Below are 18,018 nucleotides of genomic sequence, written 5' to 3' on the forward strand. Positions count from 1 at the left end.
CCTGATATAAATTAATACTCCAGAATGTGGAAAAAGATTAGTTGGAGAAGAGTAAACAGTATATGAATGAAAAATATGAAGTTAATAGGTTATCCTATTAACATATTCACATTTAACTTCATAGAGAGAGAGAGAGAGAGAGAGAGAGAGAGATACATGCACACACTTTTTGATAATTTTAAAAAAAGCCTTATTTTATTTTACTGAAGTATACTGTTAAATAAAACATTCAAGATAAATAGTGTGAATTGCACATGGCAGCAAGGAAACATACATAGAGTCATATCAAAAGTAAAAAAAATTTACTTTTCTTTTTTTTTTTTCTCTGTCAAGATGTATATATGTCAGCCAGAATTTTTACTCTTTGTAATAAAACACACTTTCTCTTGATATTAAGATGCAAAGGGCAGAGCTGGAAGAAATGCGTCAGAGGGAAGCTAATGTGACAGCATTACTGGCAATTGGTCCAAGGAAAAGGCTAAAAACTGATACAAGTGGAACTGGAATAAATCAGGTATGTATGAATATGGGCAGGTGGGTATACATTTTTCATTGTGTGCATGCCGAGTTTGTCCAGAAACTTGGTGCTTTTAAATAACTGCACATTTTGAACTGCAAGTATAGCTACCAGCTCTCTGGATTTACTCCACTTTTTTCTTTTTTTGCAAAAAAGTAGTAAAACTTTGTTAAAATATCCTTTTTTTTTTTTTTTTTTAGCTTACATAAATTTTTTTCTTAATTTATTTCATGATAATAGTTTACTATGATTGTTTAGTTAGGTTTTTTTTAAAAAAAAAAAGCAAACTTTATTCTGTAGGTTTTCATTTTCAATATAATTCATCAGTCCATTCATTACAGCTGAGGGATGATACCCTCGCTCAATTTAGATAGGATCTAGAAATACGAGACAGACCACCTCCTTCCCTCTCAGGAAACTTCACCGTAAGATGAAGTTTACTGAGAGGCTTAAGTTGTATATATATACAGTAGAAAGGAAAGAAAAAAGAAATTATTAGTGCAAGTTTATGTTGTGCCATCAAGGTGATTTGTATGCTGATAATCCAATGAAGCATTACACTCAAATATTTAATGAACTCATAGTGGAAGCTGAATGACATGAATAAATTAGGCAAACTGTGTACTTAGTTTGGTAGTGAGTTACTTTCTATCCTGAATTCCTAAGACCAAAGTGTGTTTCCTTACAGCAGTTGAAAGTCTTCTAGCTCCATGCAGAATTCATCAATAGCCACTTGCCCAACCGGGGTTATAGGAAGTGTTAAGTTAAATATTGTTTAACTTAAATATAATTGTATTTTGAGAACTAGTAATGCTAATCAGGGAACAAGTTTTTTGAACCAAATTGAAGCGAGTCAGTTTCACACATACACACACACACACACAAGAAAAAAAAAAAAAAAAGGAAGTGGGGGGAGCTTCCAGTACTTCTCAGTGTTGATGAAGTTAAAAGAATATATATTTTGCAGATCAGTTTTAAGTTATGAGAGAAGAATGAATTGATATACAGTGATCCTTGATTAGCATTTTCATAATTCCTCATAACAGTGATGAATGTCAGAGAATAATGAACCAGATGGAAAAATAAAAAACCAATTCAGATTTTCTCTTTCTGGTGTACTTTTGGAAATTCTCTTGACAGTGGAGTGTTAACAGCAGTACTATTGTTAAAAAACAAAATTTTGACCCAGCATTTCTGAAGATGTGCAAACTCTGCTATAGTATCTTTCTTGAAGCAGTCAAAATCAAAAGTGCAAAATTAAGATATCAAGGAATTCAAGGCCTTCTTCATGGAACAAGCATATACATAAGCTGTGTTAGGGTTACTAAGAGTAAACACAGGTGAATGTATACTTTCATATATTCTAATGCTAGGACCGTAATAAATAAATTTGACGAATTTGAAGTATTTGTGAAATCATCAAATGCAGGTATTATGGGGATATCAGAGATGTGGTGTCACTCAGATATAAGGGATGCAGAATTTAAATTTGTGAGGTACAATTGTGTACAGAAAGTATGGACATGAGAGGGGGTTATGCAGTTATCAAAAAAGCACATAAAATTAGATCCTGTTCATCCAGTCAACATGGGTAACAAGTACAATACTGAGTCAGTTTGGTATGGCAAAAGCATGGGTATAACAAACAACTGTAGAGACAAATACAGTGGGCCAATCAAACAACAGCTGGATTTATTGGATGAATATTTTCTACACCTACATGTTAGAGAGACAACCAGTAAATGCATGAACAGATTATTAGCAGCAACTCTTCATGCTTTAAGAATTTGCAGATAAAAGACCCACTAGGTGTCAGTAATCATATTGTATTGATGTGGGATTTACTTAAAGATGGACCTACTGTTCAAGGCAGAGTGGAAGGGCTTTTACTTTCATAAAAGTGACTGCAGTGGTCTCAGACAGTTTTAAATTCTTTTATCAGTGGGACCAGCTGAAGTCACAAACATTAAATTCTAAATGTAAAACATTCGGGGACATAATTGAAGCCACTAGGCTTTTTAAACAAAATAAGAGATACTGTTCGAGGCTTAGACCTAAATGGATGCCAGATGACTGATGAGGCTTTTGTCGGAGAAGAAGAATACATGGCATGCATATAAATTATCGGGTGATACACAAGTATACTGTAAATATAAAGTAGTCTTCAATCAAATCATAAAGGAGATTAGGCAATCTAAGGCAGATTAAAAGAAGTCTGGCAAAGAATAGCAAAAAAGACCTACTATTTTACTTATGTAGACAGTAGAACAGGTTGAATCATACTGGTCCGTTAGATATGGATGGTTGAACTGTTGATTATCCTGCTCAGGTTGCTAACAAAGGGAATAGGTATTTTGCATCTATATTCACACGAAGAATTTTTTAGGGATGGGGATCATAAATATATCAAGTTCTAACAGGAAGCTAATAATTTTGTGATAACTGAGAGGAAACTGGTACAGAAATTGTTGAATCTAAACATAAAAATCACCTGGGGTGGATGAAATCTATCCAGTTACATTAAAGGAGGCAGCAAAAGAGGTAAGTTAACCTTTAGCATTAGATTTAGTAGAAGCATATGATGCAAGAAAGCAAGCTTATGCAGTATCAGCCAAAAAAAAAAAAAAAACTTCCATTTCGTCCCTCCGTTCATTCGAAATACCTGTCCATCTGAGCCTTAAATTTATTTAGGCTATCAACTTCCACAACAAGGGATGGAAGTCTGTTCCATCAACCAACTACCTGCTGGTTAAAGGCAAATTTCCACACATCTTTCCTACATCTGTCTTTCCTCAATTTGAATTTATGCCCTCTCAGGTGATTATTCTGAGCAAGAGGAAGAATCCCATCAGCATTAAGCATGCTCAAACCATTCAAGGCTTTATACACCTCTATCAGATCACCTTGCCGGTGCCTAGTCTCCAGACACTGTAATTTGCAAAACTTAAGCCTTTCTTTGTAAGACCAACCCTTTGTTCCATTCACTAATCTTGTTGCCCTTCTCTGTACTCATTCCAGCAGATCTACGTCCTTCTTGAAATGAGGCCTCCAGACCTGTATACAGTACTAAAGGTGTGGCCTGACCATTGCCTTATACAAGGGAATAATCACCTCCTTATCCCTGCTAGAAAAATTGCTGTATATCATTGACAACACACCATGAGCTACTCTTGCAGCCCCTCTGCACTGCTCAGAGAACTTCATATCTGCCTGCACAATTACCCCCAGGTCCTTTTCATTCTCTACCACTGTCAGTGTAGTACCACAGAGTTGATGCGTTGCTCTGGGGTTACTGTTTCCCATATGTAGTATTTTACATTTGTCAATGTTAAACTTCATTTGCCACCTCTCAGCCCATCTGCTCAACCATTCCAGATGCTGTTGCAGCAGCATGGCATCAGTAGTGTTCTTAACAACCCTGCCAACCTTTGTATCGTCTGCAAACTTGGACATTAAGCTTGATATACTATCATCAATATTATTTATAAATACAGAAAACAATAATGGACCCAACACTGAACCCTGAGGGACTCCACTAATAACATTAGTCCACGATGAGCAGTGTCCTTTGATTACCACTCTCTGTCTTCTCCCCCTCAACCACCCCTTTATCCATAGCAGCAATTTGCCTCCAATGCCACACTGCTCCAATTTGTGCAGCAGTCTTCCATGTGCAACAGTATCAAAAGCCTTCTAAGATCAAAGTATATAATATCAAAGTTATTCCCTGCATCCAGTTCTTTTGTGACTGCATCATGATATCCAATCAAATTGGTCAGGCAAGACTTCCCCTTAACAAAATCATGCTGTGTCTGAGCTGTAACTGAAGTCTTGTCTAGATGAACCTGCAGTGCTTCTTTAACCAGCAATGACAATGTGTCTGCTGTTTTTAGCTTTTTAAAATCAATAAATATTTTTGCTCATATATAAAATTTACATTTTTCTTTTATATATTTGTTATACCTTTTGACATAGTGACCTAACTAATTTGGTCACTGAAAGTTTAAATTTTTTTTATAAATGACATGGTCTTGGTGCATTATAGCCTTAGTAGCTAATGCGCCAATAAAATCAAAACCAATCAACCAATTTTTAACCAGTGCCTCCATTAATTTTCCTGGAACAGAAGTTAAACTCACAGGTCTATAATTACTTGTGTCAGCCTTTGATCCTCCTTTGTGAATTGGGGTCACATTTGCACATCTCCAGTCCATTGGTACCTCCCCTGAGTCCAAGGAAGCTCTCATAATTATGGCTAAGGGTTTGCTTACTTCCTTTGCTGCCTCCTTTAATATAACTGGATAGATCCCATCCACCCCAGGTGCCTTTCTTGTGTTTATCTTCAACAATTTCTCCTCCACTTTACTCTCAGTTATTACAAGATTGTCTAGCTTACTGCCAGAGTTGAATACACCTCTGGCATTCCCCTTTCTGAATAACTCCTCATGTGTGAATGTCGATGCAAAATATTCATTTAGTTTGTTAGCTACCTTAGCAGGATCATGAACAGTTGAACCATCGATATTTAACCATAGTTAGGAGATCATCCAATTCAGGGGACTTCCCTGTGGACTGAAGATGTGTGAATGTATCTTCAATTCACAAAGGGGATCAAAGGGTGACATGAGTAATTACAGACCTGTTGCTTGACTTTTGTTCCAAGGAAAATAATGGAGTGCCGTTTTACTGCAGTCATAGCGTGCATTTGTTAAGCAGTGGTCTTGTGTTACCAATCTGATTGCATATTATGATACAATACCAAGGAACTGGTAGCAAAAAATAATTTTGACATCATATACTTAGATTTCAGAAAAGCTTTTGATGCTGTCCACATAAAGGACTTGTGTATAGATTGGAATAGGATGGCATTAATGGACAAGTTATTGCTATCAATAAAGGGATGATATGGTGGGTGAAGACAGTGTTATCAATGGGAACTGATCTTCTTGGATTAATGTTATTAGTTAGTTAGTTAGTTAGTTATTTGGTTTTTAGGAGCATTAGCAACTAAGGCCATATTGTTCCGGGAATATGCGGTGGTCATTCCCTTGACCTTTCCGCATCCTCCGTATTTGGTGGTGACGGGCTCGAACCCCGGTCTAATCAAGAAGCGTGTGCTACGCACTGCTGCTCCTTCCCACCTGGCTACGGAGACGCCAATGTTATTAGTACAGTCCCCCAGAGTTCTGTGCTGGGGGACTGTACTAATAAACAATAATGGGGCCCAGTCATAACATGACTGGGCCCCATTATTGTTTTTCATGTTTATTAAATATATTGATGAAGTTATCTGAATGTCTAAGTTTGCATGATAATACAAAGGTTGGCAGGGTGGTTAATGCCATTTGTATATTAGTACTTCCATTTTCCAGTTTAGGTCAAAATTACATATATTGCTTCCCTCAGAGTAGTGTACAGCTTGAGAGAATACCAAGGTTCATTTTTTTTTGTCTTTACTATGAAAATTGTAATAACACTTTCAAAAACAACTATCAGTAAATTAATAAGAGGAGTTTACCTCAATATAGTACGTGGAACACTTCCGTATGATACCCTCCAGAAATTAAAACGGAAAAAACGAAAAAATCGACAACTTACCGGTACATTAAAGTAAAATATAAATAATTAAAGTAAAATATAAATAATTAAATAATCAATTTAACACAATTCAAAATCAATTCAAAACAATTAAAATTCAAATTAACGCAATTAAAAGAATCTAACGAAAATATTCAAAACGATTTTCCTTCCTGAAGCTGACAATGCTTTTCGACCGACTGTCGTGATCACAGGAATAAACTCCTCTTATTAATTTACTAATATTATTATCAACGTAGAACATATTGAGTATTACAGCTCTGATTCATACTATCTAAAAACAACTATCATAATACTGTAGATATTTATTGAACTATGGGAGAAGAAAAACAAGTAACCTGAAACTAAGTAGACACCATGTCCAGTACCATGCTACTCTTCAAACAAAAAGTGAAATAATTGCAAAGACTGTTGCACATGAGAACCTGGCAACCTTCTGAACTCAGACGAACTTCGTAGATTATATAAAAATTATCCAAAGGCCATTACAGTATCAGTCTGCCACGAATGTAGCAAAAAATCAATCCCCAGTCCTCCATCAGAAGCTCCAGGTAGGAACGAATCTGAAAAACGGCTAAACATAGGATTTCGTCGAGCGCCATCTCCTCACTCCAGCCAGCTTCTAAAAACAGATGGGAAAGGACAAAAACCATCCACAAAAGCGCATCATTCACGTGCGCTCAAGAAGAACCTGAAAAGGGCAACTGATATTAATCACCATTCAACAAATGAGAGGTTTCCACAATTACAGAAGCAGGCTCCACCTACGGTCAATGGCACCGCATGCATAAACTCTCTTACTTGCAATAACGAATTCTCTACCTCTATGCCAATGAGGCAAAAGTCATCATTTCCACCTTCATACCCAACTCTTGGCAATGCCTGTCCTGTCATACCTCATTCGCAATTCTCATATTCACAAGGCCTGGGATTAAGTGTCGGAGCGAATTCAATATTCGAACCAGCGGATTCCTCCACATTACAATTTCCACTCCCAGTTCACCCCACTGCATATCCATCCTATCCTATGCAACCAGAGGAAAGTACAAGTAGGAACCTCAGAGTGAGCCAACGAACAAGTACGGCTTCACGTGAATGGCTTCGAATTGGCACATCGACCAACTCCAAACTGCAGCCTTCCCACACACCTCCCAGACGGCAGAAGTCCAGATCCTCTAGCGGACTTTTCGTATCTCGCTTAGCCCCAACTACCACAGCAAATCATGTTGCTGAAGTTCTACGTGATCAACTAAACCTTCGACTAAAGGTGCAGCAACTTCACACCAGGAACCCCCGCTGCGCATCGTTCAGGGTTGAATGCGCACAGGACCTGTTCAATTTAATTGGAACCGAATCTATCTGGCCTATTGGCACCATTATTCGACCCTACTATAATAGGAGAACCAGTCACCTTCCCCAACCTCCACTTCTGCACCAAAACCAAGTCTGCACCATCACTACCCACAGCTGACTGGACTTGTTCCCGGACAACTTCCAAAGATCTCAACAGTCCTCCTTTCGTACCACTGCTCTGCCAAACCCCACAGTTAAGGCACCACTCCGCCATGATAAGAGTATCCTGAGTCCCCTAGGTGATGGACCCCATAAAATACCAGTCCATATTTCGTCAGGACGTCGAGCCGTTCGTTTTCGAACACGCCAACTCAGAACACCTCCAATCAGGACGGAAGTTCGTCGAACACCTGTCATCAGGGTCTACTTCCAAAATATCAGGTCCATTAGGAACAAACTAGACTCAGCAGAACAGATCTTTCTCTCCCAGGTCGCTGATGTGGTCTGCCTCACAGAAACGTGGCTTCAACCTAATCAAGATACACTCTTCTGCTCAGCTATTGCTGGTTACAACATGCTGTCTGCATCCAGGGAGCAATCTAGAGGCGGTGGCGTAGCCATACTGTACAACTCCTCCCTATTCTCATATGAGAATTCGACCTCAACTACAACTGAAGATTTCGAAGCGATTATAGTCTCGCTACGCTTCCACTCCAGCCACATTGATATCGCATCTGTGTATATTCCCCCAGGGCCTACAATTGAAATTATTGAAGATTTGGGGAATTGGCTCTTAAACCATCTTCGTCCGTCTGCACAACGCCTCGTTTGTGGTGATTTTAACCTGCCTCCAAACCGACATCACCTCTTTATCAGGCTCTGCGAGTTCTTCAAATCCATCAACATGATACGGGTCAATGAGAACCCCACCAGGGGATTGAACCTACTGGATCTCGCTTTTGCTTCAACACCATGCACAGCTGAGGATGATCCCATCGCATTCTTCCTGTCTGATCACCAGCCCATAGTGTTGACATGGTCATTGCAGGTGCCAAACTTCAACATCCCTGACAACAAAATAGTCAAATACGTTTCAGCACCTAAATACCTTAATCCTCAACTCTGTGTAGAAGCAGCATCTTGCATTCCTTGGGATGTCCTCATTGACTGCGACCTCAGCCTTGCAGTGACACTCCTGTCTGACTGGATTAAATCCGTCACCGACTATGCTGCCACCAAACGAGTAACAGTAACTCCCCGTTCCAGATCGTGGTGGACTGCTGATCTTAACAACAGCTTCAAAATGAAACAAGTCCTACATAAGAAATGGAAGCATACAAATGACAGTAAAGACAGAATCGCCTTTTCCCGTGCCAGGGCCCACTTTAATCGAAAGAAAGCTGACGCAATCCAAGTGAACCTTAACCGCACTTTGAGGAAAGGAAAGCCATTCTATGCTGCCCCACATGGTGGATTCAATCACATGCTTGATCCTCAAGAATGGCTCAAATACATCGCCAGATTTTCAAATACAACCACAGTCCCATCTACAGTTGTCCAGCCTGACTATGAAAACCCTTCAGATGTCCTAGGGACTATCCAGATCACGGAACAGGAGCTCATACGTGCCATCAGTTCCCTTCCCACAACAGCCACTGTTGGGGAGGATGGAATTCCACAATTTATGATCAAATGCTTAAGCACATTCATCATAGGCCCTCTTCTCTCGATCTACAACAGATGCCTCGCTGAGCATTATTTTCCACCCCAGTGGAATAAATACAGAGTGTACCCCATCCCCAAAAACCAATTTGCCTCAAACGTCAGCCAGTTCAGACCCATATCAGTTGCCTCTTGTCTGTTAAAAACTCTTGAAAAGGCTTTGCTACCCACAATCACTCAACAAATCCTCCAGACGAAACCACCTGAAATCCATTATGCTATCGCAGGAAAATCATCAATCACTAACTTGGCAGCCACCACAGAACGTATTCTCTCAGCATTCGAACAAAGAGCTGAGCTAGCAACCACATACCTCGACATAAGCGCAGCCTTTGATGCCGTGTCGATTCCGGCCTTGCTCCTCCTACTTAAGGAGAATTTTCACATTCGAGGTGATATGCTGTGCTTTTTGGAATCACTTCTCAGTCACAGAATACTTATTCTCCATCGGCAGCAACATACCCTATCCTGCGACATTACTGCTGGAGTACCGCAGGGGGGTGTCCTGTCTGGTGTCCTGTTCACAGCCATCATCGTGCCCATTATTGCCTCAACAAATGGTCTCCTATGCTATGCCGATGACTTCAAACTGCTGACTCCAATTAACCCTGGCGACGACCCCGCCCAGCTTAGCAACAGGATCAATTCCCAACTTAAGGATCTAGAATTGTACCTGGCAAACTTCAATCTAAAAATCAACCCTCTGAAGTCTGCTCAGGTTATATTCTCCCTTAAATCCATGCCGACAGTACTCAACGTTTCACTCGCAGGGGTACGAATACCAAACGTACCCTCGCACACAGACCTTGGCGTTCTGTTCGACCAAAAGATGTCCTTTGTCCACCAGATCGACAAACTCAGTACCAGATTTTCTCGTCTACGGTGGATCTCAAAGCAGCAGCTGCTACACGTCCGACATCCTGCCACTGTTAAAAGGTTCATCACCTCCACCGTCTACCCTGCCATTCTCTATGGTGCAGAAATATGGGCCTCTGCTGCACATACAAACCTTAAGCGGGTGTACACTGCTGAATACTGGCTACTGAAATGGGCGAATAACAAGCTTCGGCTACCTCCCGCTACCACAACTACCATGATGGCACAAGCACTCGACATCCCGAGGTTGAAGTTCCTGATCGTTGAAAAGAGGCTGGTCTTCACAGCCAAACTCATCTCAGGCCAAATATCATCTCCAAATATTTGGAATGCTTGCTCTTGGAGGATTCCACAGCCAAGCCTAAGGTCGGTACCAGCACTTGTGGCTCACCACAACAGGCTTGTACTCACCGAAAGATTTCTGCCCAAGCAGATGCTCGCTGCCCTCAACCGTGTGGACGCCGACATCGACACCATAATAAGTAAAAAGAAGGACAGACACAAGTTTATCAAAGCTCTTGAAACCTGAATCACTGCCAACTTGTATTTGTTTTTCTTTATTTGTGTTCAGCTCCTTGTTTTTATGATGTATTTGTATTTCTTTTTGCATTTGTCATCTGTATTTTGTAGCCTTTTGTATGTGTTCGCTATATTTTGTAGCCATTTGAATTTGTACTTATGTTATCTATATGTGAACCCCTGGCGCTCGTCACCGTGATGGGATATTGTGCTGTAAATCTACTTCACAATAAAGATTTATTTATTTATTTATTTATTATTTAATTTCTGTACAAAAACTAAAAAAATTCACTTCAGAAACTGTTGCAATAAAAGTTGATTGTATTTAGGATAGCAGAAAAAATTTTCAGATTTTTCATTATTGATTAGTGATTAATGCAGGAACATCATTTTCAAAGTCATCTGTCAGCTGACCTGCCTGGTTAAAATCGTATATTGAGACTCTTCAGTGGGCTGAACAAATTTTGTGTTGGCACTATTATTTCAGAGACATTAGGGAGTCTTAGCCATATTGCTAGCATTGTACAAACAATAAACAGTAATATGATCATTTTGATTTTTGTGATTTTGAAATCAGCTTTTGAGAAGTGCTTCCAAGAGTGGGAAAATCATTGGGTTAATTGTGTTATCTTGGAGTGACACTACTTGGAAGGAAATAAATATGCTTATGATTATTTTCACTGCTTTTTGATACTTTCTGAACAGAAAGTACCAAAAACCTAGTACACCATCCTGTTCTCTGTAATGCAGAATTTGTTTTGAGTGGAAGTGCAATATTGCATTCATAAAGAAAATTATGAGAGATAAAGAAAATAAATGTGATAAAACAATAGCCAATTATAACTAGACCCTTTGGTCTAGTTATAATTAGCTAATGTTTTATTTTATATTAGAGATTATAAATGCTGTTGTTTTACTTCTTTATGATTGGTTATTTTATGTAGACATTAGCTCAGTGAAATAGGCTTTAGCATAGTCATGTTTGATTAGTGATTAATGCAGGTTTGGTGTTTATTATTATTTAATTTTTTTTTTTTTTTTTTTTTAGCTTGGTTTAGGTGGTGTTTCAAATCAGAACAACACAACAAAGCCACAGGTATGATCATAATGTGCTCTGCTGTTTAAAAAAAAATCTTTTTTACATTTATGTATTAATGGTCAAATAATCAGCAGTCCCAAATAATAAGTTAGATGATTTTATGCAATTAAATATTTAGTTAATTTTTTTAAGTAATTAAACATTTTCAGATGCTCAAAACTTTCTGATAATGCTTTACATTAGAAGAAGAGAAAACAGCAGAGCCAGTGGAAGCAGTAACTAAAATAAATTTAATAAGTTTTAATACGACAAGTAACTTTCAGGGTGACGGACCCCTTCCTCAGCAAGAAAGGTACATATGTACAGAAATGCAAACATAACATAAAAACGTTAGGAATGGAATAAATTATACTAAATAGGCTGTGCGTGATCAGATGACTGGGAGAGTGCATACATGAACGTGAGTGTTCAGTCATTCATTAGGCCAGATCAGGCGATTGTTTTTAGAATAATAGAAGTATTAGTAAATTAATAAGAGGAGTAAACCTCAATATAGTACGTGGAACACTTCCGTATGATACCCTCCAGAACGGAAGTGTTATATAGTACGTGGAACACTTCCATACGGAAGTGTTCCACGTACTATATTGAGGTAGTAGTAGTAGTAGTAGTGGCACATGATGCAAGAAAGCAAGTGTAGGAGCTTATGCAGCATCAGCCAAAAAAAAAAAAAAAAATCATCACACCATTCCCTCCAAATGCCTGTCCAGTTCCTCCTTAAATTTATTTAACCTATCAACTTCCACAACGACAGATGGAAGTTTGTTCCAGCAATTAACCACCCGCTGGCTAAAGGCAAATTTCCGCACATCTATTCTACATCTGTCCTTTCTTAATTTGAACTTATGTCCCCGTAGGTTCGTAATCTGAACAAGTGGAAGGATCCCATCAGAATTCAGCGTGCTCAACCCATTCAAGGCCTTATAGACCTCAATCAGATCACCGCGCAGGTGCCTAGTCTCCAGCCACTGCAATTTGCAGAACTTAAGCCTCTCTTGGTAAGAGAATCCCTTCATTCCCCTCACCAATCGTGTTGCTCTTCTCTGTACACGCTCAAGCAAATCTACATCCTTCCTAAAATGAGGCCTCCAGACTTGTACGCAATACTCAAGGCGTGGCCTGACCATTGCCTTATACAGAGCGACAATCACCTCCTTTTCCCTGCTAGCAAAATTCCTATATATCATTGACAAAACCCCATGACCTGCCCTAGCCGCCTGTCTGCATTGCTCAGAAAACTTCATATCTGACTGCACAATTACTCCCAGGTCTTTTTCATTTTCTACCACCTTAAGTGTAGTACCACACAGTTGGTACGTTTCTCTGGGGTTACTTCTACCCATATGCAGTACTTTGCATTTGTCAAGGTTGAACTTCAGTTGCCACTTCTTAGCCCATCTGCCCAAATTATCTAGATCCTGTTGCAGTAGCACACTGCCATTACTGTCATTAACAACCCTGCCAACCTTTGTGTCATCTGCAAACTTCGACATTAAGCCTGATATACCTTCATCAATATCATTGATAAATACACAAAACAACAGTGGACCCAACACCGAACCCTGTGGGACTCCACTAATAACATTAGTCCACGAAGAGCAGCACCCATTGATTACCACCCTCTGTCTTCTCCCACATAACCATCCTTTTATCCATTGTAGCAACTTACCCTTAAGAGGTTTACTCCTCTTATTAATTTACTAATATTATTATCAACGTAGAACATATTGAGTATTACAGCTCTGGTTCATACTATCTAATTAGAATAATAGAATAGAATCTTTAATTGCAGCAATGATAGACATACAATTAGTCCCATCACGGCATGGTGGTGCCAGGTGTCGCCGTTTTTTTGTGCATATGGGATTGCTGCCAGCATTTGTCGTGTTTCAAAACTACTGACTCCAAAATTGGGTGTAGCCTTGTATCTCTACTGCAATTTAAAACTTTGTGACAGCTGGATATATTTGGGGACTCTAACCATAGGCGGTGATGGTAGTGTCAAGATTGGTTGATCACCTCACTATCACGTGTGGGGTTGAGGTCGTGATGAGTTGACCAAAAGTGCTCTGTGGTTGCAGTGTTCAGAGTCACCCAAGCGTATGAACCCCCCCCCCCCTTATGTTCCGCGAGGTGATCCTGAAGACATCTGGAGCTTTCCCCTACATAGCAGCTGCCAGAATCGTGGCAAATAATCCAGTATACAATGCTGCTGCGTGAGAGAGGGGCAATGGGCGTTTTTAAATCTCGAGACCAGAGATCGTAAACTCCTACCAGGAAGTTGTATGCATTTCATGCGGTACTCACGCAGGATCATAGAAATCTGGTCTAAGACGCCCAGGTAATACGGAATATAAGCAGTAGGTACACTGTCACTATCGCGAGGGGACATAGGCCTAGGATGGGTTGCAAGCTCTTGTGCTTGTAGTAAGCACTTGTCTAACACACGGGCTGGGCTGGATGTCCACAATTAGTGAGGTCAGCTTTTACTCTTTTACATGCACACCGTGCACCAACAATAATCGGCTGATCTGGCTTAGTGAATTACTGAATACTCCCCCATTCGTGTACTTGCTCTCCCAGTCATCTGATCACACACAGCCTATTTAGTATAGTTTATTCCATTCCTAACGTTTTTATGTTATGTTTGCATTTCTGTATATATGTATCTTTCTTGCTGAGGAAGGGGTTCATCACCCTGAAAGCTACTTGTCGTATTAAAACTTAAATTTATTTTAGTGTTACTGCTTCTACTGACTCTACTGTATTCGCTTCTTCTAAACCATGGAAACCAGTGCCACAGGTTTCCATGGCACTGGTTTCCATGGCCCATTCGTTAGTTATTGTTGTTATTTGGTTTTTAGGAGCATTAGCAGCTAAGGCCATATTGCTCCGGTAATATGCGGTAGTCATTCCCTGACCTTTCCGCATCCTCCGTATTTGGTGGTGACGGGCTCGAACCCCGGTCTAATCAAGAAGCGTGTGCTACGCACTGCTGCTCCTTCCCACCTAACTACGGAGGCGCCACAGGCCCATTCTCTTTCAATGCTTTAAATATTTTTAGTCCATGGAATCTTAGGTAATTCCGAAGATAGACTGAATTGTGTTTACAAAAAGAATGCAGATTTTTTACCCAAATGAAAAATAACCTCCAAGTGATCTTATTTATAACAAAATTTTTCTTCACTCCTCACTTTGATGACAATGAGAAGATTAGCTTTACAAAACCATTTGTCAGGGTTCCTAACTTAGATTTCTTCATTACATTTTTATTTTGCCATCAGATCCATGTGGACTTAAGATCTCTAAAGGTTCATGCTCCGTGAATTATATAGCTTTCATAGAAGTAATGCAAAGCTATATTTTTGCATATCATTATCATTTGAAACAACATCTGGGTGATGGCACTCTACCCAGAATAAGTAGCTACATACTTCTTTTGTTGCATATTTCAGGGGCCCCGAGTGTCAAGTGATCTTGACACTCGGGTACAATTCTCTAGTACAATTTTCTAGTATTTTTCCTAGGGGGAGTGCTCTCATAAACCCTCCTCTGCTTGCATTGTTACTGCTAACCCTGCTCACAATGTTACTGCTATCTCTGCTGGCATTGTACTGCTCTCCTGTTCTTCTGATTGCTTGGTCACTGGTTGTCACTGCTCCTGCCCCCACGTGGCGAGGCCAGTAACCTGGGAGAAGAAAGTCCCTCTCCCAGGGCTAAAAGAAGCAAACATGGACTTTAGCATTAGCATTAGTAGAGGCATTTGACGCAAGAAAGCAAGCTTATGCAGCATCAGCCAAAAAAAACCCACTTCCACTTCACCCCTCTGTTCGTTCAAAATACCTGTCCAGCTGAGCCTTAAACTTATTTAGGCTATCAACCTCCACTACAAGGGATGGAAGTCTGTTCCACCAACCAACCACCCGCTGGCTAAAGGCAAATTTCCGCACGTCTATCCTACATCTGTCTTTCCTCAATTTGAATTTATGCCCTCTCAGGTGATTATTCTGAGCTAGAGGAAGAATCCCATCAGCATTGAGCATGCTCAAACCATTCAAGGCTTTATACACCTCTATCAGATCACCTCGCTGGTGCCTAGTCTCCAGACACTGTAATTTGCAAATCTTAAGCCTTTCTTCGTAAGAGCACCCCTTTGTTCCATTCACTAATCTTGTTGCCCTTCTCTGTACTCGTTCCAGCAGCTCTACATCCTTCTTGAAATGAGGCCTCCAGACCTGTATACAGTACTCTAGGTGTGGCCTGACCATTGCCTTATACAAGGGAATAATCACCTCCTTATCCCTGCTGGAAAAATTCCTGTATATCATTGACAATACTCCATGAGCTACTCTTGCAGCCCATCTGCACTGCTCAGAGAACTTCATATCTGCCTGCACAACCACCCCCAAGTCCCTTTCATTCTCTACCACTGTCAGTGTAGTACCACAGAGTTGATACGTTGCTCTGGGGTTGCTGTTTCCCATGTGTAGTACTTTACATTTGTCAATGTTAAACTTCATAATAAATACTTAAATACCTTTCGACCATTAGAACCTTCAGGCTTAAGACCAGAAATGTCTGATGTCAATGACTCTAATCAACTCAAAAGGCATTGAAGGAAAGTGCATTGTAATGACATGCCAAACTTTCTGATGATTCTCTCTTTCTCTCTCTCTCTCTCTCTCGTTGTCCAAAGATATTTGGAATCCATCGCTGGATCACCAAAAATGGTTAAATTTCAATCTCTAGATTGAAACCTCCTGATTGAAACAGCCACCTCAAAACATTCCGAGTGGCATTTCTATCTGTTGACTAATTCAGCATCTATTATGTACGTAATAGATCCATAATACTGAAAGCTAAATATTAACAAGAGTAAGAAATGTGTAATCAAATTGACAACTATGTAAATGAAATCACTATAATTTACTAGTTCTGCTGTCTTTGACAGTTAACTGAAGAAAGTGGTACAGGAAGTGCCATGAAGCATCTGAGAATAATCTGTAATTATTTAAGAAATTAAAGGCAATTACACTTCACTCAGGTTGAAGTGCTCATTATTTCACCAGTTTCCAGACCACATAAAGTTATGTAACATCTGAAAACTCCATTCTCTTGCTGCATTCTTCAGGAAACAAAAGTAGAGAAGGAATGCACATTTCCATTTTAAGTTCAGACAGTTTTTAAAATTTCCCAAGCTATAACTAACTTCATTGGGCTGCTTGCAAACATGTCATACTGAGGATTAACTTCACTCATAATGATCAGTCTTATGAGGAAGGGGGTATATAAAAGAAAGGAGAGAAAATCATATTAGCACATTAACTTTTAAACAGAAAACAGTATTTCATAATTTAAAAAGGAATTTAATTATTAATGCTATATTTATTTACCACTTATTTGTAGTATGATACCAAATGTAACACACTGAACAGTAGTAAAATTCTCAATGGGAAGTACAGTTTATTCATATTGTGAAACTGTAGTGATACCGTTGCAGTTTGAGAGACCAGAACTTTTATGTAAAGGTGTGTTCATACATAAAGTCAATTTTTCAGTTTTGCTTAGCAAATTTTATTCTTGTGGCACCCCATTATTAAGCAAGCAAATGGTAATCTTTCCATTTTATTTAATTATTTTTTACCAATAAAAAGGAAAAATGTGTTTGTTTTATAAAAATTTTATTTCAGTTATTTTAGTTCAGAACTACTATTGATATTTAAAATGTATTGCAAGATTAATAATCATAGTGATAGCAAAAATATCAAAATTTTACTTTTTGATTTTTTTAATAGATGCGTCCTCGTGTAAAGAGGGTTAATCTCAGGGATCTGCTTTTCCTAATGGAACAGGAACGAGAATTGGTTCGTACACCACTGCTCTATAAATCATATGTGAAGTAGGTTTTTTGGTTTTTTTTTTTTTTTTTTTGGTTTTTTTTGTTGCCTTAGAAGAGAGGCTTCTACAAATAGGCCTACAGCAGAGTGGCTACACCGGTGAGCTTCTGAAACAAGCCCATAAATGTCACAGCCACTGGCTGATATTAATCCATCCATTAACCTTGTCACTAGAATAAATATACTGCAGTTTCTCCTGAAATCTTCCCAAAATTAGTGACCTCAGATGATAGGAAACCAAGAGGTGCTCGTGAGGTGAAGTTGCTTCACAAATGAGCTTTTAGAACTTGTAATTCGAAGTGAAAGCCATTGTTATATATAAATATATCACCTACATACACTTATTCATAAACAAGTACATTCACTCATACATTCGTATACACACATATTGTAAATAGAAACCACACTATCGTAGAAAAACGTAAGCAGAGAGTATTGTGTGTGTGTATGTGTGTGTATTTCTAACAAGAGAGAGACTTCACTGTGAGATGATACAA

At 39.2% G+C, this 18,018-nt stretch overlaps 1 protein-coding gene across 1 annotated transcript in view; it reads left to right on the forward strand.

The window, feature by feature from the left end:
- LOC150082442 (transcription initiation factor TFIID subunit 4B-like) overlaps window positions 1–17,527 on the forward strand; it is a 341,032-nt gene extending 323,505 nt beyond the window's left edge. Inside the window, exons 16-19 of the mRNA XM_090377748.1 lie at window positions 398–514; window positions 5,074–5,084; window positions 12,893–12,920; window positions 17,420–17,527. Of these exons, the coding sequence (XP_090233874.1) occupies window positions 398–514; window positions 5,074–5,084; window positions 12,893–12,920; window positions 17,420–17,527 (264 nt within the window). The remainder of the gene's footprint in view (window positions 1–397; window positions 515–5,073; window positions 5,085–12,892; window positions 12,921–17,419) is intronic.
- The last annotated feature ends 491 nt before the right edge of the window (window positions 17,528–18,018 follow it).

This window comes from Mastigoproctus giganteus, chromosome 7, assembly GCF_048544385.1.
Source record: "Mastigoproctus giganteus isolate SK-2022 chromosome 7, ASM4854438v1, whole genome shotgun sequence".
NCBI lineage: Eukaryota > Metazoa > Arthropoda > Arachnida > Uropygi > Thelyphonidae > Mastigoproctus > Mastigoproctus giganteus.